Here is a 25,590-nt window from a genome sequence, read left to right as displayed (position 1 = left end):
TGAACAATCTCAAGGTGGAACGAGGGGAAAAAGAAGAAGAGAGTGAAGGCTTTGACGATGCTCTCGTGGACAGTGGATGGCAAGACCCTTGCAGTTGGGACATGTAATAAGTCACACCTTCTTTGGAGTTCCCACACCGACCAAAGCGATCCTGCAGGAAACTAATCTCAATGAGGAAATACTCCCAACTCCCTGTCGCGCCACCCATTATCAATGACTAGCTAGGCCCACTAAAGAGGAAATCTTTCAACATGACGGGTTCTGTTAACAAATGTGGTAGAGATACCACTGCTTGGCAGATACGCGCTCCGATATGAGCCCGGGAGATGGAGATTGGATCTATATCTTCTTTAGAAGAAGAGATAAGCGTGTTGGTCGCGTAGAAGCTCTGAGCATGTCTGTGAAGGAGTTGTCAGCTTTGGTGGAGGCCATGACATGGCGGCGGGGCTTGACAGGGGTGGGACAACTTACGAATTCCATCCATGGAACGTTGGACCAGCCGTGGGGGTTTGTCCTCCTCTCTTCCCAGACCTTGGTGAGCATCTCGGTCATGGCTGGATGCTGGAAGCCTGTCGCGTGCTTGATCTCGCCTACGCACCAGCTGGCGTAGTGCATCTGATGCGGAGAAGACGTATCAGCTCCAGCTAGAAACAGAGGGAACAGTAGCCGTTTGTAAAAGACGGTATCTCGAGGCATGGCTGCGCAGACGTCAAAGATAGCCGCCACAGATGCCTTGATCCGACTGTCCTCACACGACATGGCAAACGGATCCGGAAATCGCAGCACTCGAAGCAGACAGGAGTGTCTGTACGCCTCTGCGAGATGCTTCCATTCCTGGTGTCCCGTGGGGTAGACTGCCTGATCAGGGTCCCAACCGCGAAAGAACTTTTCGGCCTCGTCCAGCAGCGCCTGGAACTGATCTATCGGCAGGTCCCCCGCGCGGAACGCCTTGCCCGCCTCTAGTACCTGGCCGATCCGGTGGAAGATGACCGGGGGGCAGCCGACGAGGGTGTGGAGGCTGAGACTTCCGTGATCGCGCACGCAGCGACGTACGTCCTCTGAGTAGGAGAGCTTCTCGGCACCGCTGAAGCCCCGCAGCATGTCGAGCCTGGATCCTGGGTTAGTCTGGGGTAATCTGGTCTTTGGCTGCTTGCTCACCATGCCAAGGCTGATATGAAGAACATGCTAGCTTTGGATCGTGTGGAGAAGTCGGTTGGACAGGCCAATCTCTTGCACAGGAAAGACACGCCGGTTAAGTGAGCTCCATGGGAAGAGACGCCAGTCTCGCAGACCTGGGGAAACAGATGCGTTAGCTTGGTATGTAGCATAGGGGAGTGCAACATACGTCATGCAGGACCAGCAGTAGGGCCATGCATAGCACATACTCCTCCTCGGCGACGCTGAGGGTTGATACTTCTTCCTGGAGAAGCAATGCCCCGAGCGAGTGCAGCGCCGATACTCTGTACTGCAGCGAGATGGCAACAAAGTGCTGGCTGCTGTTCTTGCCCGAGATGTGCATGTGGCACGTTGTCAGACCCAACAGGGCGTGAAGGACGCCCTGGTGCTGGTACGCCAGAGGCAGGACATGTATCCTAAAAGGATTGTCGGTGCCCTGGATGTGGATGGTGAGATACTCACTGAGTATCTGGTCGACTGAGAGAGCAGTCAGCTGCCGCCCAATGAGCACCTGTGAGTCCCTTACAGTAGTCAATGAGAGGACGGTTCGAGATGATGTCCTGGCTGAGGTCGGGGGTCCCGATGAGGGGCGAAGTGGAGTCGATGTGAACCGGCGTAAACGGAGAATGTGACACAGACGCCGGAGACGGCAGGCTGAGGATGGTAGAGTCGGGAAGTCCATGGTCTGGAGAGAGAGACGCCTGCGGAGAAGCCGAGTCCGTCACCGACGCCGTGGTGACGGCCTCTTGCACGGCCGCCGACGACGAGCCAGAGGGGGACTCGCCCGAGATGGGGAACGAGGGAGTGGAGGATAGAGCGACGCTATCTCGTCTGGTGCTCGATGAGCCCCGGCGGGCCAAGGGGACAGTCATCATCTCGCAGAACTGGAAGCGCGGAGGGTATCCCTCGCAGTGCAGGCCCTTGGTGCGACATCTATCGCAGATGGGGCGCTTGCGGTCGCATTTGCGACACTTTTTGCGGCATGTGCCACAGGCAGGGTCTAGATGAGAGTTAGATTGGGGGCACTCAGTATGACCTTGCAGCATCACGGCCATGATCCGTCTGTGAGTGAGGTCAGAAGTTGATTGCGCCACTCACCCTTGCGCCGAGCCGTTGGGCGCTTGACCGTCGAAGTGAGGTCAGTTGCCATTGTTGCCCAAAAAGCAGCGAGTTGCCGAGGTTTACTATGGCAGTGTAGGAGCAGCAGCAGAGGAATGATCAAGCTCAGACAGGGAAGTTGATGGGAGGAAATGTGGTTTGCTCACGCAGAGTGCGGCCGATTAACGAGACTTTTTGTGGAGAGGCCAAAACGTGCGGGGAAAATGTTGATGCTGATCTAGCGGAACGAGCTAATGCTATCAAGAGGGTGTGGTAATCGCCTGCGGGGGCTGTCAAGCTGATACGCAATATTTTGCTGAGGTGGTGATGCGATTCTTGGATTTGTAACGGTCTTCTTGAAGCCTTGTCCTTGTTCAGAGAACTTCAGATTGCGAGTTGGTGATGGTTGTTGGGCTGGCTGGGTGACGGTCTTGGGGGTTGCGCAGCATGGCCTGCAAGATAGCTGAATTTCCTACTTGGGCCATCTTCATCAGCCACCCTGTACCCTGGCTGAAACAATTCTGCTTTTCTATCGGCTCGCCTTACCCTGAACATCGAACTTGAACCTGGTGTAAGATTGTCATCAAGCTTGTGCTCGTCCGCCGGCTCCGGTTCCAGAGCCCAGTAAATGACTGAGCAGCGCTTCTTATCGTCTCCACCAGTCGATGCGGAAGTGAGCTTCAACTACCTGTCTACAGGGTTCATGACCATATCTCACAATAGGCTGGGGAGTATTGCGTTCCCCTTCTTGATATCAAGCCTCTTTCCTTGAGAGGACATAAGCAGGGAGAGCTGCCAGCACACTCAACCTGCAATTTAAGAGTCAAAATCGTGATGGCATGCATCAGAGAGACCTTGTCGCGCGAGTGGCAAGAGGCTTGATAAAGGTGTCTGAGAATGAGGACTTCATCAGCTCAGCTTTCTGGCTACATACTTGCTGCCCATCAAGATTACAATCTTGTCCCACAACCACAGTGGAGAGCTTCGTGAGGGGAACAGAATTGGAGATGCGATCAGCACGGTGAGCCTCTCTCTTGGGTTCAATACTATCCTCAACCGCGCTCAACTCCGTCGAGGCCAAGCGTCGTCATATAGAGATCGATAACATAGCCGAGGAGCATCTCAGCCTGAGGCTAATAATGTACAATTGCCCCTCCCGGGACAAGCCATGGGAACGGGAGCTCGGAGTGTCTCTGAACGAGGCGAGGTTGACTTTTACCGTTTTAGGAAATACTCCCAACCTGCGCCGCTAAGATCGAAATGGGAATAGGGAAAACGTGCACGAGGCGCGCTTGCGATCGTGGGTCTGCGCGATAAGGGGTGGAAGATAAGAAAGGGTGCTTATAACTAAGTGCTTATTAAAAGAGTCCATAAAATTAGCTATATAAGTAAATAAAATATTATAAGCTAATTAAGAATTATAAAAAAATATTTTAATAATACTTATATATATATATTTACTTTAATGTAATTAAAATTATAAAAAATATTTTTATAAAAAATTAATAAAAATTTATAAATATTATTTATATATTTATTTTAAATATTTAAATATTACTTATATATTTATCTTAAATATTTAAATATTTTTTAACTCTTATATATTATATATATTACTTATAAAACTTTATATAATAGGCTTATATATATAATCTTAATATTTTTATATTATATTAGTATAGCCTTTTCCTAGAGTTTAAACTAGCACCTCTTAGACCATACCCTTATCACACACCTTCGTCCCCTATCATCAGGCTCAGAAGTGCGGGGGCGGCGTTGAAAAGCCCTTGCAAATCCAAAATCCGGGGCAAATGCAAGGTTTCTCTTCCCTGCTCACACCTTCCTGCCGGCGCCCCCTCACGGCTGGCTCGGCACCAATCACGACCTCTCCCTCCCTGTCTATCGCCGGCGATGCTCTTGTAGAACGTTATCTTGGAGATGGTGTTGAGGCGCCGACCGGCCTAGAGGAACTAAGACGCTATCAAGAGTCACACACCCCGGGATCCTTGGCTGGCTGGCTTGATTCATTTAAAGAGCCTCGTCTGCGACGATCGGTTTGGACATCCCAGACCTCACGTCCTCTTTGAAGAGCACCCTTTCAGATACTCTTGTTCTAGCACTCTGTCATCTACTACTATTCTCAATGTCTGCTACTGAGAAACCCGCCATGGAAAGCAAACCTATTGAAGGTGATCGCGAAAGCGTTGCCAAAGGCACCATCATCGGGGACGACCTCGATGATGCTATCCTGAGAGCAAACGGTCATAGACCTGACTTGAAGCGCCAGTTCAACTGGTTCTCTGCTCTTGGTCTCGGCTTCTCCATCACCAACTCCTGGGCCGGATACATTGTTCGTGTGCTCCTCGCCACTCTCCGCCACCATCGCTAACCGTCTCACTAGAGCAACTTTGGCCAGAGCCTCATCTATGGGGGTCCCCAGGTCTGCATTCTGGCACTCGTTGTCGCCTGGGTTGTGCAGTTCCTAATCACCCTTGGTCTGAGCGAGATCGCCTCCGCGTTTCCGGTGAGATAACCGACTCTTGACACTGAAACAGCTGGCTAACGGCACTTACCCCAGTCCACCGGTGGCCAGTACCACTTTTGCTATATTCTCAGCCCCGAGAAGACCAAGCGATTCACCGCCTTCACTATTGGATGGATGTCTACCCTTGCTTGGTGGGTTGTGACGTAAGAACCACCTGCAGTCGTTCCTGGATCTTGCTGTCTGACATGTTGTGTAGTTGCTCTGGAATCTCGCTTGCTGCTGCTGTGCTCGGTGGAATGATCAGCTTTGTTCACCCCGAGTTTGTGGCTACCAGCTGGCAAATCTACCTGTTCTACGTTGCCGTGGCATTCATCACAGGTACTCTCCGACTGCCCCCAACTCCCAGAACAGATCCTGACGTGCCGTTAGTTGTACCGGTGTTTGTTGCCTCGAAACGCATAGCGATCATGGTTCAGTTCACTCTCTTTTGCTCCATTTTTGGAATGTTGTTGTTCCTTTTCGTCCCCACGGGGATGCACAAGCACACAAACGATGCCTCATTCCTCGTCCAGTCTGGCTTGGGAGTGAGCGGCTGGAACTCGGGCACAGCCTGGGTCTTGGGCATTACAAACTGCATGTATGCTTTTGGTGCCACTGACGGAGGTAAGATTGCCCCTTCTTTCCGACAGCGAGGTCGTCTAACGCAGAGCAGCCATCCACATTAGCGAGGAGATGTCGCACCCTGGAAGAAGAGTGCCACAGGTCATCATCATGACTATGTTTATCGGCCTGCTCACTAGCCTGCCTCTCTTTATTGCCTTAATGTTCTTCATGACGGACTTGGATGCTGTCCGACACTCGCCACTTCCTAGCATGGAGATCATTTACCAAGCGTAAGGCTATATGTGCAATGCCTCAGTATCGATGCGCTAACTTTGCACCAGCACCGGAAACCGCAACGTTACCATTGGCCTTGAAGCACTCCTTCTCGTTGTCTACATCTGTACGCATTCTACCCTGTCGAGCCTAACGACACCCCCATGCTCATGCAGTTACTAGTTTCTCTCCCCTCTCAGTGGGTTACCTGTGGCCGTATTGCTTGGGCCTTGGCTCGTGATGTAGGTTCTTTTACGCTGTCATGAGTTCACAGAGGCTAACCTATCCAGAACGGCATCCCTTACTCCCACTACTTTTCCAAGGTTGACCGAAAACTCGAGTTCCCCGTCCGAACAACCATCATGGCTTTCATCTTCACTCTGATCTACGGCCTGCTCTATCTCGCTTCGACCAGCGCCTTCAACTCGATTATTACATCGGCTGTTCTGTTCTTGAACATTACATATGCTGTCCCTCAGGGAATTCTGCTTACTCAAGGTCGCAAAGAGCATTTGCCCCCACGATATCTGAACCTGGGTGTCCTCGGATACGTCTGCAACACATTCTCTATCCTTTGGATCGTGGTTTTGGGAGTCTTTGTGTGCATGCCGCCTACTTTGCCCGTCACGACCGAGACCATGAACTACATCAGCGTTGTTACCGTTGGCCTATTTTCCATTATTATCGGTCTCTGGTTTTTCGAGGGCAGGAAGAAGTTTGAGGGACCTCATATCGACTGGGAAATGATCAAGGAGGCCAATCTTCAAATGCTCAAGGGAGAGAACCACCAGGTTTAGGGAGTACAGTAGGACCTTTTGACTAGGAGGAATAGTTGGTGCTAGAAGACTGCTTGTAAAGTGGTGTATGAAAAGTGACCGCAGATAGGCAGGGTTTTGTATTCTACTATGCATTGGCTTGAAGGTTTTGGAATGCAACCCATATTGTCCCATATAGCCGTTTGTCTTGTTCGGGAACTTTTGACCATCTTAATTCGCAAGGTTATGGGGAAACTCACCCAGATGATTTGATGTCTAGTGAGAGAACCTAGATAAACTTGTGCTTCTATTAGATTCATCCTGTAAATAAGATGAAAGTGTTCTGCCTGTAAAGGCCGAACTCCGGTGAGCTCGTTTTGCTTATTGACTTACTATAAAGGTTGAGATCAGAGCTGCGTCATCTATCATATGGTGAATGTGGGCAGTAGGCGGGACGAAGGTTGCTCGGCGACATGTGCATTACTCGGAGAAATCTGTCGCCCTTATGCTAGTTCTATTCTAGGGCTAGAAGAGGGCCAAGACACTGGCCTAACTGCGATTACTTCTTCTCTCTCAACACTCTCCGTAGCCAAGCATTTCTCGTCTTAATAGCTTCGGCCCCTATCTCGGTAGGATAAAACAAGTCAAACCCATGGCACCCCCCTCCCCAAATATGCAAGTCTGCCTGAACACCGCATTCCCAGAGCTTGGTAGCATAGGCAATGTCCTCATCTCGGAAGGGCTCACCAGAACCTGCATCGATATAGGCTTGCGGCAGGTCTGACAAGTCTTCAGCACGTCCGGGTGCCACGTACTGACTGACAGTTCCATTCTCGGCATCATCACCGAGCACCAGTTTCCAGGCATACCGGCCCCAAGCTGTGTAGAAGCCTCGGCCGTTTTCAAACTGACGACTTGACAGGCTGATGAATCTGTCGTCAAGCATTGGGCATACAAGTAGCTGTGCGCAGACTTTGGGGCCATTGTTATCCCGGGAGTACAGTAAAGTCCCTGCAGCGATGCCTGCTCCAGCCGAGACACCAGCAATGATGAAACGAGCCGGGTCGATATTCAGATTGCTCAAGTTCTCAGACATCCAGACTAGAGACGCGTAGCTGTCTTGAACCGCAGCGCTGCCGTGAAAGTCTGGAGCCAGACGGTACTCGGGGCTGACCACCACAGCGTCAAGTTCTTTGACAAAGTCGCTCACGGCAGCGAGACCAACGTAGACATTTCCCATGACCCTTCCTCCGCCGTGGATGAACAGGATGCCGGGCCGAAGCTTCGACGATGTTGACCGAGACTTGCTTGTCAAGACAATAGCATGAATTAGGCCATCTCCGCCAGGCACAGTTATTTCTTCAATGTCAATCCCTGGATCGTTGTAGATGGCATCGTCTCGAGGTGGTTCTTCCCTGCGAAGCTCGAGTAGTTCATCCAAGCTTGCGGGTATCGGCCGATGCTGATTATCCTCAACGGCGGTGATCTCGGGATCCCAAGGGGGCAATCGGAGGGCTGACGTGCCATTGGACGTCATGATTATTGCTGAGTGCCAAGTATTTAGTGACGGTTAAAACAAGGTGGTGGACAAATGAAGTTGGGTAGATGTAGGAAATGCCTGTAGTCGGGTTATCAATGTTTGGAGGGTTTCCAGAAAATGACTAGCTGTGTACAGGTGACCAACAAGATTTGGAGTATGTCCATTTTTCGATAATATGCCAATAGTCAGCCTCTAAAGCTTCGTTTGCCCCCAGTTTCTCTTGGAGAAGTGTGGAGGTGGTCTTGAGGTGTTGGTAGCGTTGCCTAATCGAGTAATGCTCGCAGCATTGATCCATCGAGGAGTTGAGGACCAATCGGCATTCAACTCCAACGATAGTAAGTGTGGGCTATCGATCTGTCCTGCTTTCTGTCTCGGACTAGATCCGGATCCAGAATATCAACTTATCATGTACCGAGATACAGGGAACTCCGCCACTATCAATGACGAGTGCGGGCATTGTCAACTGGTACAGCCACCTTGTTCAATAACGACTACCAGGCCAAGCTGGCAAAAACAAAACCCCCCTTGGCAAACAACTCCTCTAAGAGGGCAATTCAGGTACGCCATGTTTTGTTGTGATTCTATGCATCGGTTCCATTGCATAGTAACAGAACACAAGTCAAATTCATTTCATCAGGCGAGAGCTTTGCCATAGTAACTAGGATAGAATAGAGTAAAGACTAAGCGGAATCTCCGGCATCCGATCCTCCCTGAGCCTTTCTTCGCGTTCTCTTTATTTCACGCGGGAAACTATTCCAGGCCGACCTCGATGCTTCTCGTGTGGTATCCAGTATCCCTGTCAGCCAACCTGGCAATTTGTAACGACTCTGGTCTGGTCGCATGTACCACGCAATTCCAATCACGAGAGTATACGTGAGGAGAGGCAGAGTAACAAAACTGCTGCGGAAAGATGCAGGCTCTGGTACTTTATCACTGCCTTCTTCTGCTGGGTTGTTCAAGAATGGCAATGCCCAGAATGTCTTTCTTGTTAGCTTTATCTTTGGACGATCCCCTCCAAGGGTTACATACCGCTAGGAAGCTGACTGGAGTGAAGAGAACGGTAACAACGGTAAAAACATAGATGGCCTGATTCAGGGCCATAGCTTTGGTAGCCTCGCGAAGTGATGTGGCGTTGAACAACTATGAGTAGAACAATTAGTACCTTGGCCGTCCATGTATAGTAGGAAAGTAGGCAACATACGCCGTCGCGCAGACTGTTGATTTCTTCGGATTTCCTTCGAATTCGGTTCTGAAACTTATCAACGCGTTCCTTCATGTTTTTGATGGCAGCAGTGAAATTCTGTTCTGCTTCGTCCACACAGAAGATAGGATGCTTTATCGCCGAGCTATGTCGCAAGCTCTCGATGCTAGGCATGATCTCATCTACCCACTCGTCCATAATCCTGAGAAGCTGGAGAGCAATGAAGTAGTCCTTCGAGCGAGTGAAAGACTTGTCAAACATGAGCTCTTCCACGCGTTTCTTGTCTTCAAAGTCTCTCAACTAGTTACAGATGTCAGTAAGTTGTGCTATTTCGCGTCGTCATTACTCACGTTGACATGAACAAGCTCGTCTATGCAGTCGAGAGCGTCTTGCCAAGCCTCAGTAGACCTTTCACAAATTCTTGCCACCTCAAACAAGTAATGCGTGATAGGAGTTCCTTTCCCGCAAGGTATGAGTCCATGACGAGCCCAAGCGGCCTCATTTTCCGATTCCCGGTTTTTGTTCCAGTCTTCTTTTCTTGGCGACATGTCCTCATCGGCCAAGATGGTTACGTTGAACATGCCGTGACATAGGTCAAATACTCGAAGACTTACCCGGACTCGCTTTTCTTCCAAATGCTTGAGAGCCGGGACACGTCCGATAACCGCTCTTTGCCTGTCCCCTAAGAGACAAACGGACCTCTCTCCCTCCCAGTCATGGCTTTCACTGGACGGACGAAAGTAACGGATTTGCCAGTGAATGCAGCTAGGTAGTTCGCAACCCCATCCACCTTGGAAATCTTGATAAAGGAACGACAATAGTGGGGTTACTCGAAATATGTGGTGAGTGAATCTCAGGTCCTGCCTTTCAGGTGGCAAAAGAAATGGTTCGTCGTAGCTTAGCGCAATAGCCACCAGATCGAGAGGGAACAAGGCTTGTTTTCCGTTGTAGTTGTGCAGCTTACAATAACTAACGAAAGGGTCAGCTACCAACCATATGTAATACGTAAATGGACATAGTAAAAGGTCGCGTTGTGGCTCCTTACATGACTTGCCCTCTAAACTTTCTTGGTAATGGCGAAGTTTCGACATCCTCTGTCGACGATCGGTCCTGGCATAAAAAGTTAGCCCGTATAACGGTAAAGATTGGAACCCATCTTAGGCTTTACTTCTACAGCCTGTTGGCTTTCTGCTGCATCCAAACACCATTTATCCCATAGATTTTCGTATGCAGAAAATTGGAGAGTATCTATCTCTTCTTGATGCTCTAGTCGGCGGAGTGAGTTCCCCGATTGCTGGTGGAGCCGGTTATAACGCTGGTGAAAGTCCTTGCCAAGAGATACCCAAGAGACTTCGCTAACCGGCATGGTACCGTCGCTTTCTAATGTAATCTGCGTAATGCCTCTGACGTTCCGGTTTTGAGGCCAGGCGTGGCGAATAGCCTCGGTTATTTGCGTGCTTAGGGGTTCTCCGTTCAGGTTGTGGAACCAATGCAGATCCACCCTCTGCCTGCCATTGACCATAACAGGCGTGATGTAAGGTCCTCCGTTGATAAGAGTTATCCTTGGAACGTCGTTTGTGTCTGCACCCAGTGCAAAAAGCATCTTATCTCCGATCTTGCTAAGGAGTACCCCTGCTATCCCAGGAGGCAATATCTGATCTTCGGCATTGCCGGACTGCATGGTGGCTGCTTCTGTGACAAAATCCTCATCCCGGGAATGATGAATGTCCTGTTTGGCCGTGAAGTTTTCGTCCTTGTCTCCAGTCGTGTTGGGTTGGCGCTCATTTTCTTCGGTGCCGTCTGCCCGTAGGCAATCGTCTTAATTTCTCTGCGCCATGTTGAGGGGCTTCTTTCATGGAGGGTTTCTTTCAAGCGCTGGCAATTTGTGGGCAAGAACTGTAGATGAAAAGAAGGGGATTTAACTCTCTATATGTGAAAGTCACTTGAGTGAGATAGGGCGAAAAACGCAATTGATAAGTTGTTGAAGACACTGGGTGATTTGGTGATGTTTTGACAATATTTCTTATTGCTGCCCAATGTTTGTGAGGGGGATGTTGGGCATGGTGGCGTTGGTAAGGCAGCTGATTGGTGATGTTTGTAATTTGCTGTATGAAGCCATAACTGAGACATGCACACGCCAAGCAGGTCCATATTAGGCCTCATATGGATTGTATTGATATACCGAGGTTATCATTAAATGAAGGTCCTCTTAAGGCTTCTTTAAAAAGGTGGCCCGCTGGAATGGACTTGAGCGGCATTCTTTCTCCCAATTCAGACAATCAGCCATGCCAGGTTACTCCATACCTAGGGCTTGACGTTGTCTCTTATCAGTGAAAGCCTAGACCCCGATATAACTTCAACCTTAAATAGACTATTAATCGTGTAGCGGCATTTTTATAAGAAGAAATAGGATATCTAAGATAGTTGCACAGAGGATGGTTTGAATAACGTTAATATTAGTTCAATGTCTTATTACATATTAGACATGGAATGAGATGATGACATCCTATTACCAGAACATCATTCCTGACAAGGCAGCAATTATGGCAATACCATTCATCATAGCTTTAGTTTGCATGCCGCTATTAGTAGTTGGCGCAGCACTTCCCGCAGAAGTAGTCTCAGAGGTGCTAGCAGAAGACGCATCGGTAGTTGTCTCGGGCGTTGGTGCTGTTGAAACCAAGGTAGATGTAGTCGAAGACTCATCGGAACTACTGGTGACTGTAGACGAGACCGTAGAGGTTGGAGTGGAAGAGGGGGCAGAAGACGAGGTGCTCAGCTTAATGCCGCAGACTTTTTCCACGTCAAAGGTGAACTCCATGTTTCTGGCTTCGCACTCCAGCGTTTGCCTTTGGATAGAGTCTACGACTTGCTTAGTAGTAATCTAATTATGAACGGCAAGGTAAAATGCGTACCAGGCAACACTGAAGGTGCACACTTCTCAGCCATGCAACAAAAGTATCTCTCGCGATACTTTTGCTGCGTGCACATGCATGCTGCGTCGTTCGTACACGAACCGCCCGGGAAGCTACCAAAGAAGCAGCCGTTCTGAGGAAGAATTAGTTTAGTACGTGTTCAAGTATAATCGAGGGGGTTGACACGTCACCAAGGGCTACTCACATCACAGTCTGCGTTCCGATTCTGCTCCTCCTGGTTGAACTTTTGGGGCGAAGCAAGACCGACACCCAAGAGGCTGAAAAGCATCAGCCAGCTGAAAAATCGTGCCATGATAGTTGGTGGTCAGTCGAAAGCGAGCGACAACAGCGAGTGATTGATGAAAGAAGGGATGACCAAGTGAATGATGGTGGTTGAAAATGAGGCTTTAGAGGGTCTCAGCCACGCGTATTATAACGCGACTTCGCAGCAATTCGGCCATTGCCTAAACCGTCTAGCGTCTCATTTTATAAATATCCTGTGCCACTCAAATCGCGCGACAACTCGTGAGGCTTGTCTTGATCCGGAAGCTCGCTTATTGCTGGAGATTGGATGATCAGCGGGCGACGAATAAAGAGAGGCAAGGAAAGTTGCATTAAAGATCCTCCCGGCTATAACGAAGGAGCAGCATATATAGACCAAGCTCAACATGAGTCATGCCGCGCACGCGATGATGCTACTCCCTATGCTTCTAACACGCCTTTCATCCCAAAATTATATTTGAAGAGCCTCTTCTAGATCAACAAGCCAGCCTGAATTTCAGCAGGAATGCAAAATTCCGGAAGTTGTAGAACCACCCGTATAAATCGACTTGCGTAGAACGCTTCGATTTGTATGCTGTCATTTATACCGCCGGGCTTGATGATGAAAAAAGATGCCGGATAGAGTTCAGAGCTTTGCTCTCTGTTCCATGTGCAATGCCAACACAGTCACGTCACTGATCACGCCTGCACCAAAGGCCAGAAGGAGTGAAACCACGTAGTTTATTTGGTCTAGATGGGCGTGCAAAAACTGGAAAATATACAGGTATGGAATTGTAACCAAAACTCGTCCGCCATGCAACACAGATGCACCCAATGGTCCATCTTCATGTGAAATTGGTCAAAAGCATTTACAGCGCCGAGTTGTCACCGCAGCTGAAACTGCCGTTGACCCCCTTGTCACTAGCAAAGATGTCCAGCATCTGAGTAATAGAAGACCAAAGACCACAACCGTTGAGGAAAAACGCCCAACCGACGATAGAAACATTCAAGCAGAACAAGGCAATCTGCTTGGGGCTTTTGAAGTAGTTGCCCTTGTTCCAGCTGAGCCAAAGAACACCGGCAATTCCAAACGAGAACCAGGCGTAGGTGGTAGCCGACTGAATGGAGACCAGAGAGTCGAAAATTGGGATTGCGTTGGAGATGATAAAAGCAACGACCCAAAAGACGGTGGCGATGGTGACCCAGGCGCCCCAGGACTTGGGGGTGTTGGCCGTGATCTCGTTGAGGGCATTCATCTTGCGCATCACAACGACAAAGACGTACTTGATACCGATGTGGCCGTTGGCGAGGGCAGCAGTTACAATAGCCGGGATGACGATTCCGTAAGCTGCCTTGGCCGCGATTCTAGGTGCTGCACCGAGGGCGGGAGAGGTCGTGTACTCTCCCGAAAGGCAGTAGATTCCAACAGCGAGGAACGTGTAGAAGCTAGCACCGATGATACCAAGCCAGCTGAGAGCCCAGGGGAAATCCTTGACGGGGTCTCGCATCTCGGCCATGTACGAAACGTAGGCGTGGTGTCCCGCGAAGGCCCAGACGATTTTGAGGACCGCGTTGAAGATTGTCTTGAAACCTGGGTTGTTCGCGACCTTGAGATCGGGCTTCCAGCCGTCCTCTGCCAAATTCGGCTTTGAGACGCCAATGCTGATCATGGTGATAAGAACAGCTGCAACGATGCTGATCATGCAGGGCAAGCCGCTCTGCGCCACAAACTTCATGGTTCGCGGGATGCAGAGGAGGTAGGAGATAAGACAGGCGATACCGATGAAACCCACTGTGCACATGGAATGATCACCGATCGAGTTGAAACCGATGGAAAGAGTGACTGAAGCCGAAGCACAGCACATGTTCAGCTGGATCACAAAGGCGATGCCCACAATGACCTCCCAAAACCGGCCGCCAGCGGTCCTGGCCATGTCGATGACGGTTACACAGTGAGGGTGACGGCAGTAGAATCGCCAAAATTCGTATCCCGTGTACCAAGCCAGCAATGCCGTTCCCCAGGTCACAATGATTCCTGGGACAATTCCAATATCGCGGTAGGCGGAGGGCAGACCGAGGGCGGCGATACCGAACTGGTTGGTGAGCAAGGCGAAGAGGGTGCTCTTGCGGCCCATGACTCGGAAGTTCTTGCCTCCCTCGCCGCCGAAGACGCCGCCGACTTCTTCGCTGGCGGCGGGTTTGATATCGAAGTCGGTGCCAGTCTCATGGCCGGAGTCGTGGGCGGCTTTCTCTACGTCAGAGTGTTTGTGGTTGAGTTTGGCGCCCTTTTCCGCGGGGCTCGCGCTGATGGATTCGTTCGGGGCAGACATATTGGTTTATTCGATTCGGTCGACTTTATCTGAATTGAGCTATTTCGATGGGTGGTCGAGTCTTTGTCCAGCCGCTAGGACCAGATTCAAGAAGGAAGAAGCAAACTTGGCTGAAAGATGTGATCAAACCCAATGGAAGGAGTCTAGGGAACAGATAAGGGGAAAGTGGCTGCAGACTCGGGTGTGTGAAGCCATATTCCGCCGAGTTTCCTGCAGCTCGAGGAGTTTAAATAGTTCCTGCATACCTACTGAAGCCTCGCCGGGTACGTATTCACAAAATAGTCCTCGGGGTTGATCCATGGTGGTTGAAGGCCGAAGCGTGTGATGTTTGGAACCTGTAGCCTGTCAATTCCCTCAGGGCGAACGAATCAAAGCCAAGATGATACCTCTCCATGGTGTGGGATCAGCGGACAAAGCTGGGCGCTCCTACCCCGGGGAAGCTCCCCATGGGGCATTGGGGTATCGAAAACTGGGCGGTGGGGTGTTTGTGATGACGAGACCCAGCTTCTGTCACGTCATGGACGTGTCCTCCCGGAAGTCAGGGGCGGAGGATCCGGAGAGTTGAGGGGATTTAGACACGCCTGGTCCCTGATGAGGAGGGTGGCTCTTGGTGTCTTGGCAGAGCTACAAGTGAAGCCATGGTGAGTGGAGTTGAAGGCAGTAAAAAACGGAGTCAAGGGAGAAGAATGGGTCTTGGAGAGTTTTGTGGTTCTCGTGCCGTTGCTGTCATCTCCTGAGGTATAAGACGCAGGGATCGGCTTCCACCCCGGTGTGTTCGGGCACGGGAACCGATCCCTGGAGGTTTCAAGGGGGGTTGGAACAAACTTCAGCCGCTTTGACTAGCTTCGGCAAGAGAGAGGTCAGATTGGGTCCACCATATCGGATATCACAACCGATCCTGGCGAAGGGTGCAGCCTCATCCCAACTACAAATATTTACCACATGTTCTCGATTGGTACGCGGAAGCTTGCAGGAAGCCTAAGATCCACTGCTTGGTATCCTTGTGCTTGAGGATAGCAGCTCATTTAACTGTCGATTAGAGCTGTTGGTTCAACTCGTGTCTAGAAGCCTCAATCTTACGGTCAAGGAGGCTTGGTTTCACTGCAGGAAGCGTCTTGAACGCCTGCCGCTTTGAGGCATATTTGAGCTGCCTTATTCTCGGGAATAAATCTGCTACCGGAGTTCGTCCGTAACCCTAGAGAGTTGGGCACCTAGCGCAACGTTGACGTCCCTCCCCGCCAAGGGTCATGAGTTGGACATGCGACAAGTTGAATGGACAAAGTTGCCTCCGAGGCATTTAACAAATAATGCCTCATCTCTTACCTGAGTCGTCTACCGCTTACTGTCGTTTCTGTTACAAATCCACGTCTGTTTGCCCAGGCTGATGATGGAGACCCAAGGACCAAACACCCCAGTAGCCGCAAGACTTCGCCAGGTTAGGTTATCTTTGCCGCATTCTCTTGCGCCATAGGCACGGCAATTATCCCTACTGGTCCCAGGTCTGTGGCTAAAGCCCAAGGGTTGTCGCGTGGGAGCCGCCACGCGTTGACGCCATGTTCCACAATTTGAGCTGCGCCCTCGGGGGGATCCCGTTGATGTAGAGAATCGCCTTCTAGAAGGCCGTAGGACGTTTCGGATAGAAGACGGGAATGATGGAGAGTGGCGTGTCATGATATTCATCGTTTGCCCTTCCTCAAGGCTACTTAGAAGTGGTGCCCAACGTTGCAAGTCCGTCGAGGCCAACGTTACCCCCTGGTGGTGCAACCGCTTGCTTTAAGGGCTCTTTCGGCCTGTCACCTCGATCCGAGACAGCCCAGGAAAGATGGCATTGTCGCCGTCGGAATGCCAAGACACCCTGTTTCAGCTGTGACGAGGTGGCCAAGACCTTGCCGGGTTCTCCGAGGCTCTTGTCCCCTACGAGGCGGCTGGTCAGAAAGTGTACGTATTCCGTTGGTCTCTCCCGACCTTCCGCATGGTTCAAAAGTTGCTTGTATGCTAAGGCCCATTTATTTTCATGACTCTGGGATTTTTGAGGTCCTCAGTCCGTCGCGCTTTGTCCCAACCGACGCAGGTGCTCATACCCCAACGCGTCATGCACCCCCTGGCGTGTTTGGCAGGGACCGCCTACGGTTCCGAAGTTCATCAAATAATCATGAAATGATGGATTTCTACACAGAGGGTCAGAAAATTCAACCGTGGGCATGCATTGGATTACTGTGAACTCCTCGCAGAACTCAAACACAATATCAGATCTCATCCCGAGGACTCTCGTTGGAGTTCAGGACAAGACCGATACATCCATCAGAGCCGCTCACACCGGGTCGAGATTGTCGAAGCATGCTTGTAAATGCGCCTTCGCTTGTTTCCACTCTGCCTACAACATCGAATCCGAACTTTGCGTATAGCTGAACCCCAGCTGGTGAAGCCATGACGAAAACAGGCCATCCCAGTCTGTCTATTTCACTACAAACCTGCTCCAATATTTTAGAGCCAAGACCCTGACGCTGATGATCGGGATGCACCGACATGAATGTTAAACCTGGCAGGACTCTGTTAGTCGATGAGAGTTTGTGTTGTAGAAGCGACTCACGGCAAACTTCATCTAGCCCCATCAAGACCCGTTCCCTCTCTCTTCTCAAATCTTTCGAGACACTAATCCATGCAGCCAGGTCCAAAGTTTTAGGAAGGAGACGTTGCCCCTGGCCAGGCTGGACAGTACTTTGCTTTATTCCGGCGTGCCACCCATGTTCCATCGCCCACCCACAAAAACCTAACGGGGTGTCATCTGTAGCACATATCTGGATGAAATTGTATGTCTGCCGCCTTAAGGCATCCCTCAGCCCTTCGGCATACCATTGTATAATCTCGTTCTGTTGAGCTTCTGTCATGTCTGCCCAAGGAGGAAACATGAGACGGTATAGTGGGCCATGCTGCATTGCTGGGAGATTGATTTCTCTCACAATGTTTTCGGCATCAAGGACATCGATAGCAGCGATGGAGACTTCCATTTTGATGACGTAGGGGCAGCGGTTGAGGGGTGATACAAACTGAGGAGGGAAAAGGAAAAGCTCAAGGCATCAGCGGTCATTTGAAAGTGAATGGGAAAAGTGGGGCCCAGCACTTGGTGGCCATTCAGGAGGATGCGAAAGTCGACGCCGCACTGAAGTTGCACTATGGCCTATTTCATGCTTCAATCTTTAGATGGCTACGTTCTTAAATAATCATGTATATCTACTTGGGGTCTGTGGGATTTCCAATCATGCCTTTTGGTTTCTTCCGGTAGTAACACTCTCTTATCATTTACTTGCCCAGTCTGAGAGTGAACCAACTGTTGTACATCCTAACCTTCTGGCCTGGAGTAAACTTGTTCCAACTATACATCCGATTAGCATAGTGCTATTTAGGTCGTATAAGAAATCTAGGTGGAACTTACCATCCGTCGCCCGAATAATCCACTAAGTGTCGATGTCAGCTATTGCTTTGAAGAAGAGGGTTCATGTCCCCAGCGCCGGTGACTTACTAAAGTTGTCAATTGGGTCCAATCCTGGTTGATCAGGGCAAGTGTCTTTTCTAATTGGACAGGCCATGAATTCATAAGACTTTTCAGCCGGTGTATCGTCGATGTAATCACCATTTCCAGTGCATGACTCGCCGTCAAAGGTGTGTAGTAGTCCGAGCCAATGGCCAATCTCATGGACAGAGATTTCGCCAAGGTATGTTGTCCCGTTAAACCTGCCCCCGGGCACAGAGTAACCTTGAAGGGTGCAGCCATCTAGTCGTGCGAGGATGGAACCAGGCGGAGTGTTTGCATTGGGAATGGAACATCCGCCTCCGATGGAAGGATCCATGTTAGTAACGTACCAGAGGTTGAGAGTCGCGTAGTCGCCTTTCCTTGACGAGACTAGATGGCCGCTCCAGGCCAGGCTGGTGTAGCCTCTTGATAGATCATCGTCCACCAATCGATCGATACCTTTTAGGGTGAAAGAGATTTCATGGGGAGCGAAACGATCCGATATTACAGCGAGTTGTGTCTCGAGTATGTCGTCGCCCAGAACTGTGTCTTCATTCGTGGTGTTGACAACTGCGTGCATGTATACGGGAATGTCGATGGGAGAGTCTTGCCGACGGACAAGAGTAAAAGAGTTATCTCTTTCGGCATCTCTTAATGCGCGTATCGTAGACAAGACATCAGAAGAAGGATCTTCAGCTACACACCAAGATGCAGATACTGGCCTCATCAGGCTTGCAGCAAGGAATAACGAGTATAGAAACATGTTAGACGAATGATCAATGAGGGTGTAAAAATGTAGAACACTGGCTCTCTCAAACTGCACTTTAAAGCGTCTAAATAGTGAAGCGAGCAACAGCGGTCAAATGCTACCTTCTGTAATAAGCGAGGAACAGCAGGGGAGCTGAATCCTTCCAGCTTACTACTATACTCTTTATGGCACCACAATCGAGTGATGACGTGGAAATCAACGGAAAGAAGAGAGAATAAGTCAAATTTCCTTCCCTTTTGAGAAGATGGCCACTCAAGTGATACGAGAGGGCGGGCTTTTTACGGCGTCGCTTGCACTAGTTGTGTTGTTCTGTATCTCGATCAGGCTACAGAGGCCAACGATGAGAGCATTGACAAGGTAAATTCACCCACGAGGGAGACGAGTATCAACCGAGCCCAAATTGTGAACTATATAGACCCTACACACTGGAAATTTTATGGACGCGTTCTTCCTATTGCTGAAGCGCAGGGCGTGAAATAAGGGGCTCCTCTATAAAGACAGGACGCTTTTTAGATTACGCTGCTTTAGGGTGTCGGATTGTAATTCTGTTATGCATTAATAAATGTGTCTTTCATGGCTGGTTGCCCCTCTTATAGAGATTGATGACAAGATAACTACAGGTGCTTAATTGCAACGATTGATACTTTGTATAATGCTCTGTAACTTATATGTCGGGTTTAATCTAATAAGAGAAGGTGGCTTGAGGTGGCTTTCATGTAGTCGCTACCAACCGAAAAGCCACCCTTCTACCTCTTTGATGCCTAAAAGCCTTGTTTTCAACCCCAAATTTTTCCCACGCGCAGCCTTGACAACGCGTCTCGTCTCATCGGTAGAACAACGCGCTTGTGGCACTCCATGGATCCCCTCACGAGCCTCAGTCTTACCTGTGCCATCGTCCAACTTGTCGACTTTAGCACCAAGCTCATCAAAGGCACCGCTGAGATCTATGGTTCTGCCACTGGCGCCACCCTCGAAGATTCAATCCTCAAAGTCCATACTCGGCGTCTCAAAGACCTCACATCCGATCTGAAACATGGAACGTCTTCACCGTCGGGTCCACTCGAGAAAAATCTCCAAGAGCTTGTGGGAGAGTGTCGAAAGTTATCAGACCAGCTCTTGACATATTTGGAGAAGACGGCAGCGAAAGACGGGTCGCTTGTTGCAAGTGCAACGGCTGCGTGGAATAGCCTCCGATACAAGGCAGCCAAGAAGGACTTGCAGAGCCAGCTCGACAGTTGCCAGGACCAGCTGACGTTGTACTTGAATGCCCTGATGCGGTAAGCAAAACCTATTATACCCTAAGCTCAACTGATTTGTTTCTAATTGTGGTCTCAGGTCGGAGATAAAGGAAAGGCTGGAAAGCCTTGCCCAATCCCAACAGTTGAATGCTCAACGGTTTGCATCCCTCGAGAGACTGATGGGGAAGCTTCGTGAAGGAGTTCATGTCACTTCATTGGATGGTGACATCAAAAGCCAGCTGGGTGAGCTCTTGGGGTTGTCTGGGAGAACCTACGACTCCATGCGAAAGCGCCGCATCTTACAAAGTCTCTCCTTCGAGACAATGCATTGGCGGATAGACGAGGTCCACTCAGCACATATTGGCACGTTTGATTGGATCTTATGTGATGGCTCATTCGTGGAGTGGCTGTCACATGGCCGCGGCGTTTTTCACATCGCAGGCAAGCCGGGATCTGGCAAATCAACCCTGATGAGGTTCCTTTGCTATGATCCTCGCACGGAAGAGCGCCTTGAACAATGGGCGGCCGGTAGCCATGTCGTGCGTGCGAACTATTTCTTCTGGAGACACGGCGAAAGCGATCTGCAGAGGAATCTTGAAGGCTTATTTCGAGGCTTGCTCCACGACTCGCTCTCTCAATGCCCCGATCTGATTCCAAACGTCCTTCCAGAGCTTTGGGAAGCGTCCAAATCTTGGGCGATGCCATGGCTGTCTGACAGTGGCCTGAAGCTGCAGAAAAACCAGATTCGTCATGCATTCTACAAAATGATCAACAAAAGAGACCTGTACCGCGATCGCCGCTTCTGCTTCTTCATTGACGGTCTTGATGAGTACAAAGAAACTACGCGAGAGGACTACGGAGACCTAGTCAAGCTTCTTTTTGAATGGGTCGACCTCGCTCCACACGACGTCAAGATGTGCGTATCCAGCCGGGAACTCACTATATTTGAGACTGCACGCTTCAATCTCGATCCCAAGTTGAAGCTGAGACTTCATCAGTTGACAAAAAAAGACATCGAGACTCTTGTTAGAGATCGACTTTCGGAACTCTTCCCTTCGATCGAGGAGGGGGAGAAGTCGCTGGATCTATCATCCTTAACGCAGGCAGTTATCGCGCGAGCTGACGGTGTCTTCCTCTGGGTGACGTTGGTCCTGAAATCACTTCGAGAAGGATGGGCAGATGGTGACACACTCCCCTTGCTACTGGAAAAGGTCAACTCAACGCCACCTGAGCTGGACGACCTTTTCAGGGAGCTGCTCATGTCAGTGGCAGGGGCGAACAAACAGCGGGCTTACTTGATGATGGCTATTGCATTGAGGCTCAAAGACGTCAGCTGGAACATGTCAACATTGTTCTGCTTTTTTGTGACGGAATTTTACACTCCTGGATTCGCCAATGAAAAGGAGGACCTCCTATTGGACCAATCTGACAATGATGAGCGCATTGCGACGGCGCGACGCAGGATCATGGCTTATTCGAAAGGTCTTCTCGAAGTGACTGAGCACCCAGTGAGAGTTTTTGTTGAGCCCCCAGTGAATGTTGTGTTTGAAACCACAGGAGAAGTTTTGTCTGAACACACAGGGAAAGTTACCTTTGCTCACCGATCTGTTTGCGACTTTCTCAAGCAAGGGAATATTCGAAACCTCATCCAGGAAAAGGTTGACAGTTCGGACATTCACAAGGCGATATGTCTATCATATCTGGCCGAGTTGCGCGCGCTAAAACCTTTTCACTGTCACCCAAGCCCACTTCTCTCCATCTGCAAAGCCGACTGGAGAGACGGCATGACGCCATATCTTCTCGACCGTATTGACGAAGAGATTTCCCAGATGCAGGGGAATAGTCGTCCCGAAGCAAGCTCATTGGCGACACTGGATGACTTTTGGCCCATCATTGATCTGCAAGAAAACCGAGAGCAGGAGAGTTCTGAGATTTTGACTTGCGAAGCAGGGAGAGAAGGCTTTCTTGAGTATGTCAAATGGAAGATGAACCGCCATCCATCTCCCATTGACAGCGATGAGGAAGCAGTCAGGCTTTTTGTTACCTGCATGCTGAGCTGGCTGGATTCAGGAGACCAGGGAACCCTGAGCATCCTGGAATTCATGCTGGACTCTCGACTCCCGCCAAATGCGCCGGGCGAAGGATGGACAATCTGGCTAGTGGTTCTCATGGCTCTCATTGATTACAACTTGAACCTCTCAGCCAGGTCCCCTGTGCGGTGCAGCCAGTTGATCGATATATTCCTCCTCAGAGGTGCCGAGACCAGGATCTCCTTTAACTGCGAAAAAGAAGAAGATATGCGCTTAAGGAGAAGACGAGGCAGACACTTCAGACGAGGAAGTCGGGGCGGTTACAGGGTGGTTCTATGTGTGGGCAAGGAGCGAATTTGCTACAAGGTTTGGCAACCCTTGTAGACAATGATGAGGCCTACGAAGCCTATGATTAGCTAGCGCAACCGTTTCAACGGCTCGACTCTGCAGGATTTGATCGACCAGATGGAACTACCTGATGTAGAAAGACTCAAGGCCATGGTTGACGGAAGCTTAGGGGATGTGGAAGTGGGGCTTGGGGATTTTACACCCGAAACGAATATGTCGCAGTTGACAGATGCCCCAAGGATTGACAGCAGCGGGAAACCATGGGCCGAGTTGTTGGGAATTTCTAGGCCCTTCTTCATGATCTCGATCGGTAAGTATTATGCCTAAAGGAGAATTTCGTTAACTAACAACACCTAGTTGCTGCTTGTGCTGTGGTATTGCCACACATACTTGGCGCACTTTTCGGCACTGCGAACAGAGTTATGTCGGCTTGGAGTCCAAACTACAACTCTTAACCCTATGGACGATTAGAGAACTCAGAGGAAAAGGATTAGTGTACTGAGATGGTGAGCAGGGCAGAAACGAAAACCTACGACGCGGCAATAGAATGGAGGAAGAGGCTGAGGGGTGGCGGGGTTTAAGCGATGGTCAGACCAGGGCAGGGTCTCATGTTGCACTGGAGATAAACATGCAGCCTCGACTAGGCTCGTCGGATGATCCCTACTCTCTGAAGCATGTGGAAGGAATCTGCCTCGGCCAGGGCCGTGATTAAAGATTAGATTGATAAGCCCCCCCACGGTTGTCCCGTGGTCACAACACCCGCCGAGACGATATCCGGCTGCCGATCCAATGCCATGGTCTTCCCACCTGCAACCCCCGCTCGACAATGTGACCTTGACATGCCAGCTGAAGACTGTGCCGCTGGTTGATCTGGTTGTTGGTGGCATGCTCTGTACGAAATGCCGCTTCTGTACCATCCATTGGGGATCGATTAGAGTACGAACTACCGCTTCCGGTCCAACGGTCGGGGATTGATAAGATCATGCGCGCTTTTTATATATGATGCCAGCTCGCTCCCGCTCTTTCAAGCGCCTGTCACTTTGTTGCTGTGCCCGACGGAGACGTCAATTGATACCAACAAGCTTCTGTCGCTCCATGAGTTGGTAAAAGCTTTAACACCATTGCCACACCATGCCATCGAGGTTCCTTCAAAAACTCAAGGTCGACAATGACCAAGTCGTCGGCTACGTGACCGACAGATGGATTAATCCGGACATCGCTCCTCTGCCCCCCAATAGGCGTACTTGGGGTTACTGGGCCTACATTGGCTGGGGATCTATCGCAAGGTACGCAGCTCCGGACAATTCTAGTAGTTGGAATGCCGATTGACATTATACAGTCTGTGCATCTCTGCTTGGACTGCCGCGGCGTCTCTGTTGTCGCTGGGTCTCACAGTCCCACAGACCATCGGCCTTATGATTCTGGCTCGAGTTCTCATGGTTCTTCTTGTCATTGGAAACGGGTGGATGGGTGCAGAGTGGCACATTGGCTTCAGTGTCGCGCAAAGGTATGAGGGTCCCATCTGATGAGACGAAAAGCTAAATGTCTTGCAGAATAGTATTTGGCATGCACGGTGCTTACATAGGCCAGGCAATGCGTATCATGCTGTCAATTGTCTGGTATGGTTCTCAAGCTTGGCTTGGCGGTCTCTGCGTCTCGGCTATGATTAGTAGCTGGAGCTACAGTTTCTTGCACATGGAGAACACATTCCCAGCAAGTGCCAACATGGTTACCAGAGACTTTATAGGCTTCCTCTTATTTCATATTATATCCATTCCGTTCTTGGTAAGTTGGCTCGATCAACAACTCATTTTCAGCGCTTACTGAAGTACCACAGCTTATCCGCCCCGAGAAATCGAAATGGTACGCCATCGCCGCAAACGTCATCGTCCTTTTTGTCATGCTCGGCATCACCATCTGGGCAACCACCACCGCGGGAGGTGCTGGGCCTCTATTCATCGCCGGCGTTCGTCAACCTGGAACTCTCTCCAAGGGTTGGGCCTGGGTGTACGGCATCATTGCCAGCGTTGGCAATATTGCAGCAGGCATCATCAATCAAAGCGATTTCACTCGTTTTGCACGGAAGCAGGGCGTTCAAATCCCAGGCCTTGTCTTCTCTCTACTCGGCGCTGGCATGCTCGTGCCCATCTTCGCCATCCTGACAGCTTCAGCATCTATGGACATCTGGAACGTCGAGGAGCCGTTCTGGAACCCGCTGGCCATTGTCATACAGTGGATGCTAGACGATTACAGTGCCAAAGCTCGGGCTGGCGCTTTCTTCTGCAGCTTTGGCTTCGTCCTTGGCCAGATTGCAGAGAACGTCCTCGGAAACGGATATGCCGCTGGCATGGACCTTGCTGGCTTGTTTCCCAAGTGGATCTCCATCCGCAGGGGTACTCTGATTGCGGCGCTGTTGTCGTGGGCGGTTCAACCGTGGGAGTTTTACAACACTGCCAGTGTTTTTGTCGCCGTTGCCGCGTCCTTCTCCGTGTTCCTCAGTCCTCTGACCGGAATAATGATGGCTGACTACTTCATCGTCCGTCGGCAGAAGATCCAAATCAGCCATCTATACACAGGTTCAAAAGAGGGTTCTTACTGGTACACATACGGCTTCAACTGGCGTGGAATCGTCGCCTGGGTCGTCTGCTTCGTCCCCGCCATGCCAGGCATGATTGCCAACGTGAACCCGTCGGTAATTATCTCACGCGGCTTGTTCAACTATTATCTCGGTAACTACCTCTTTGGCTTCTTCGAGTCAGCTGTCTTGTACACTGTCTTTTGCTTTATATCGAAACCCAAGGGTGCTGGGCTCCAGGATGATAAGGATATCTATGGCACGTTTGAGGAGAGTGTTGCGATTCGCAAGGGCATCACGCCGATGAACAAGAACATCGACCCGGAAGGCATTGAGCAGATTGATTCCGTTCCTGGACACAATAAGGCGACGGATGTTTGAGATTCGAAGTTCTAGTAGTGATATTCAGAGCTGTTCAGTAAGAAAAGTCATTGTTGATTCATGAGACGATTCCTTTTGTATCTAAGCTACAGAGACAAACC

The 25,590-nt window shown here is 50.2% G+C and overlaps 8 protein-coding genes and 1 pseudogene across 9 annotated transcripts, besides 1 other annotated feature; 3 read left to right on the top strand and 6 right to left on the bottom strand.

Annotated features, from left to right (window-relative positions):
• Nucleotides 1-350: 350 nt before the first annotated feature.
• Nucleotides 351-2,326, bottom strand: NCS57_00521400 (Zn(2)-C6 fungal-type domain-containing protein; the record flags this gene model as incomplete). The annotated part of the gene is made up of 6 exons (XM_053055146.1): nucleotides 351-398; nucleotides 472-1,108; nucleotides 1,159-1,292; nucleotides 1,346-1,653; nucleotides 1,703-2,176; nucleotides 2,275-2,326. 6 exons carry the CDS (start codon nucleotides 2,324-2,326, stop codon nucleotides 351-353), a joined length of 1,653 nt encoding a protein of 550 aa, XP_052914101.1.
• Nucleotides 2,327-4,417: 2,091 nt separating this feature from the next.
• Nucleotides 4,418-6,432, top strand: NCS57_00521300 (uncharacterized protein; the record flags this gene model as incomplete). The annotated part of the gene is made up of 8 exons (XM_053055145.1): nucleotides 4,418-4,624; nucleotides 4,676-4,798; nucleotides 4,853-4,962; nucleotides 5,016-5,422; nucleotides 5,472-5,652; nucleotides 5,704-5,762; nucleotides 5,819-5,877; nucleotides 5,926-6,432. The coding sequence occupies 8 exons, from the start codon at nucleotides 4,418-4,420 to the stop codon at nucleotides 6,430-6,432; spliced, it is 1,653 nt and encodes a 550-aa protein (XP_052914100.1).
• Nucleotides 6,433-6,949: 517 nt separating this feature from the next.
• NCS57_00521200 (Abhydrolase-3 domain-containing protein) lies at nucleotides 6,950-7,927 on the bottom strand (the record flags this gene model as incomplete). The annotated part of the gene is made up of 1 exon (XM_053055144.1): nucleotides 6,950-7,927. The coding sequence occupies one exon, from the start codon at nucleotides 7,925-7,927 to the stop codon at nucleotides 6,950-6,952; it is 978 nt and encodes a 325-aa protein (XP_052914099.1).
• A 683-nt stretch (nucleotides 7,928-8,610) lies between these two features.
• On the bottom strand, nucleotides 8,611-10,929 carry NCS57_00521100 (annotated as a pseudogene). Its single transcript has 6 exons — nucleotides 10,300-10,929; nucleotides 10,177-10,241; nucleotides 9,482-10,100; nucleotides 9,132-9,431; nucleotides 8,960-9,070; nucleotides 8,611-8,910 (listed from the first exon to the last, which is right to left on the bottom strand).
• Nucleotides 8,611-10,929: a sequence feature.
• A 711-nt stretch (nucleotides 10,930-11,640) lies between these two features.
• Nucleotides 11,641-12,359, bottom strand: NCS57_00521000 (uncharacterized protein; the record flags this gene model as incomplete). The annotated part of the gene is made up of 3 exons (XM_053055143.1): nucleotides 11,641-11,993; nucleotides 12,047-12,179; nucleotides 12,252-12,359. The coding sequence occupies 3 exons, from the start codon at nucleotides 12,357-12,359 to the stop codon at nucleotides 11,641-11,643; spliced, it is 594 nt and encodes a 197-aa protein (XP_052914098.1).
• An 817-nt stretch (nucleotides 12,360-13,176) lies between these two features.
• On the bottom strand, nucleotides 13,177-14,637 carry NCS57_00520900 (Aa-trans domain-containing protein; the record flags this gene model as incomplete). Its single annotated transcript, XM_053055142.1, has 1 exon — nucleotides 13,177-14,637. The coding sequence occupies one exon, from the start codon at nucleotides 14,635-14,637 to the stop codon at nucleotides 13,177-13,179; it is 1,461 nt and encodes a 486-aa protein (XP_052914097.1).
• Nucleotides 14,638-17,937: 3,300 nt separating this feature from the next.
• Nucleotides 17,938-18,911, bottom strand: NCS57_00520800 (Peptidase-M43 domain-containing protein; the record flags this gene model as incomplete). Its single annotated transcript, XM_053055141.1, has 3 exons — nucleotides 17,938-18,010; nucleotides 18,071-18,092; nucleotides 18,158-18,911. The coding sequence occupies 3 exons, from the start codon at nucleotides 18,909-18,911 to the stop codon at nucleotides 17,938-17,940; spliced, it is 849 nt and encodes a 282-aa protein (XP_052914096.1).
• Nucleotides 18,912-19,772: 861 nt separating this feature from the next.
• NCS57_00520700 (NACHT domain-containing protein) lies at nucleotides 19,773-22,569 on the top strand (the record flags this gene model as incomplete). The annotated part of the gene is made up of 2 exons (XM_053055140.1): nucleotides 19,773-20,194; nucleotides 20,253-22,569. 2 exons carry the CDS (start codon nucleotides 19,773-19,775, stop codon nucleotides 22,567-22,569), a joined length of 2,739 nt encoding a protein of 912 aa, XP_052914095.1.
• A 1,095-nt stretch (nucleotides 22,570-23,664) lies between these two features.
• On the top strand, nucleotides 23,665-25,489 carry NCS57_00520600 (uncharacterized protein; the record flags this gene model as incomplete). Its single annotated transcript, XM_053055139.1, has 4 exons — nucleotides 23,665-23,819; nucleotides 23,873-24,040; nucleotides 24,087-24,318; nucleotides 24,371-25,489. The coding sequence occupies 4 exons, from the start codon at nucleotides 23,665-23,667 to the stop codon at nucleotides 25,487-25,489; spliced, it is 1,674 nt and encodes a 557-aa protein (XP_052914094.1).
• Between the last annotated feature and the right edge of the window lie 101 nt (nucleotides 25,490-25,590).

The sequence above is a fragment of the Fusarium keratoplasticum genome, chromosome 4 (assembly GCF_025433545.1).
Source record: "Fusarium keratoplasticum isolate Fu6.1 chromosome 4, whole genome shotgun sequence".
In the NCBI taxonomy this organism is placed as follows: domain Eukaryota; kingdom Fungi; phylum Ascomycota; class Sordariomycetes; order Hypocreales; family Nectriaceae; genus Fusarium; species Fusarium keratoplasticum.
This window is presented reverse-complemented; position numbering and strand designations above follow the sequence as displayed.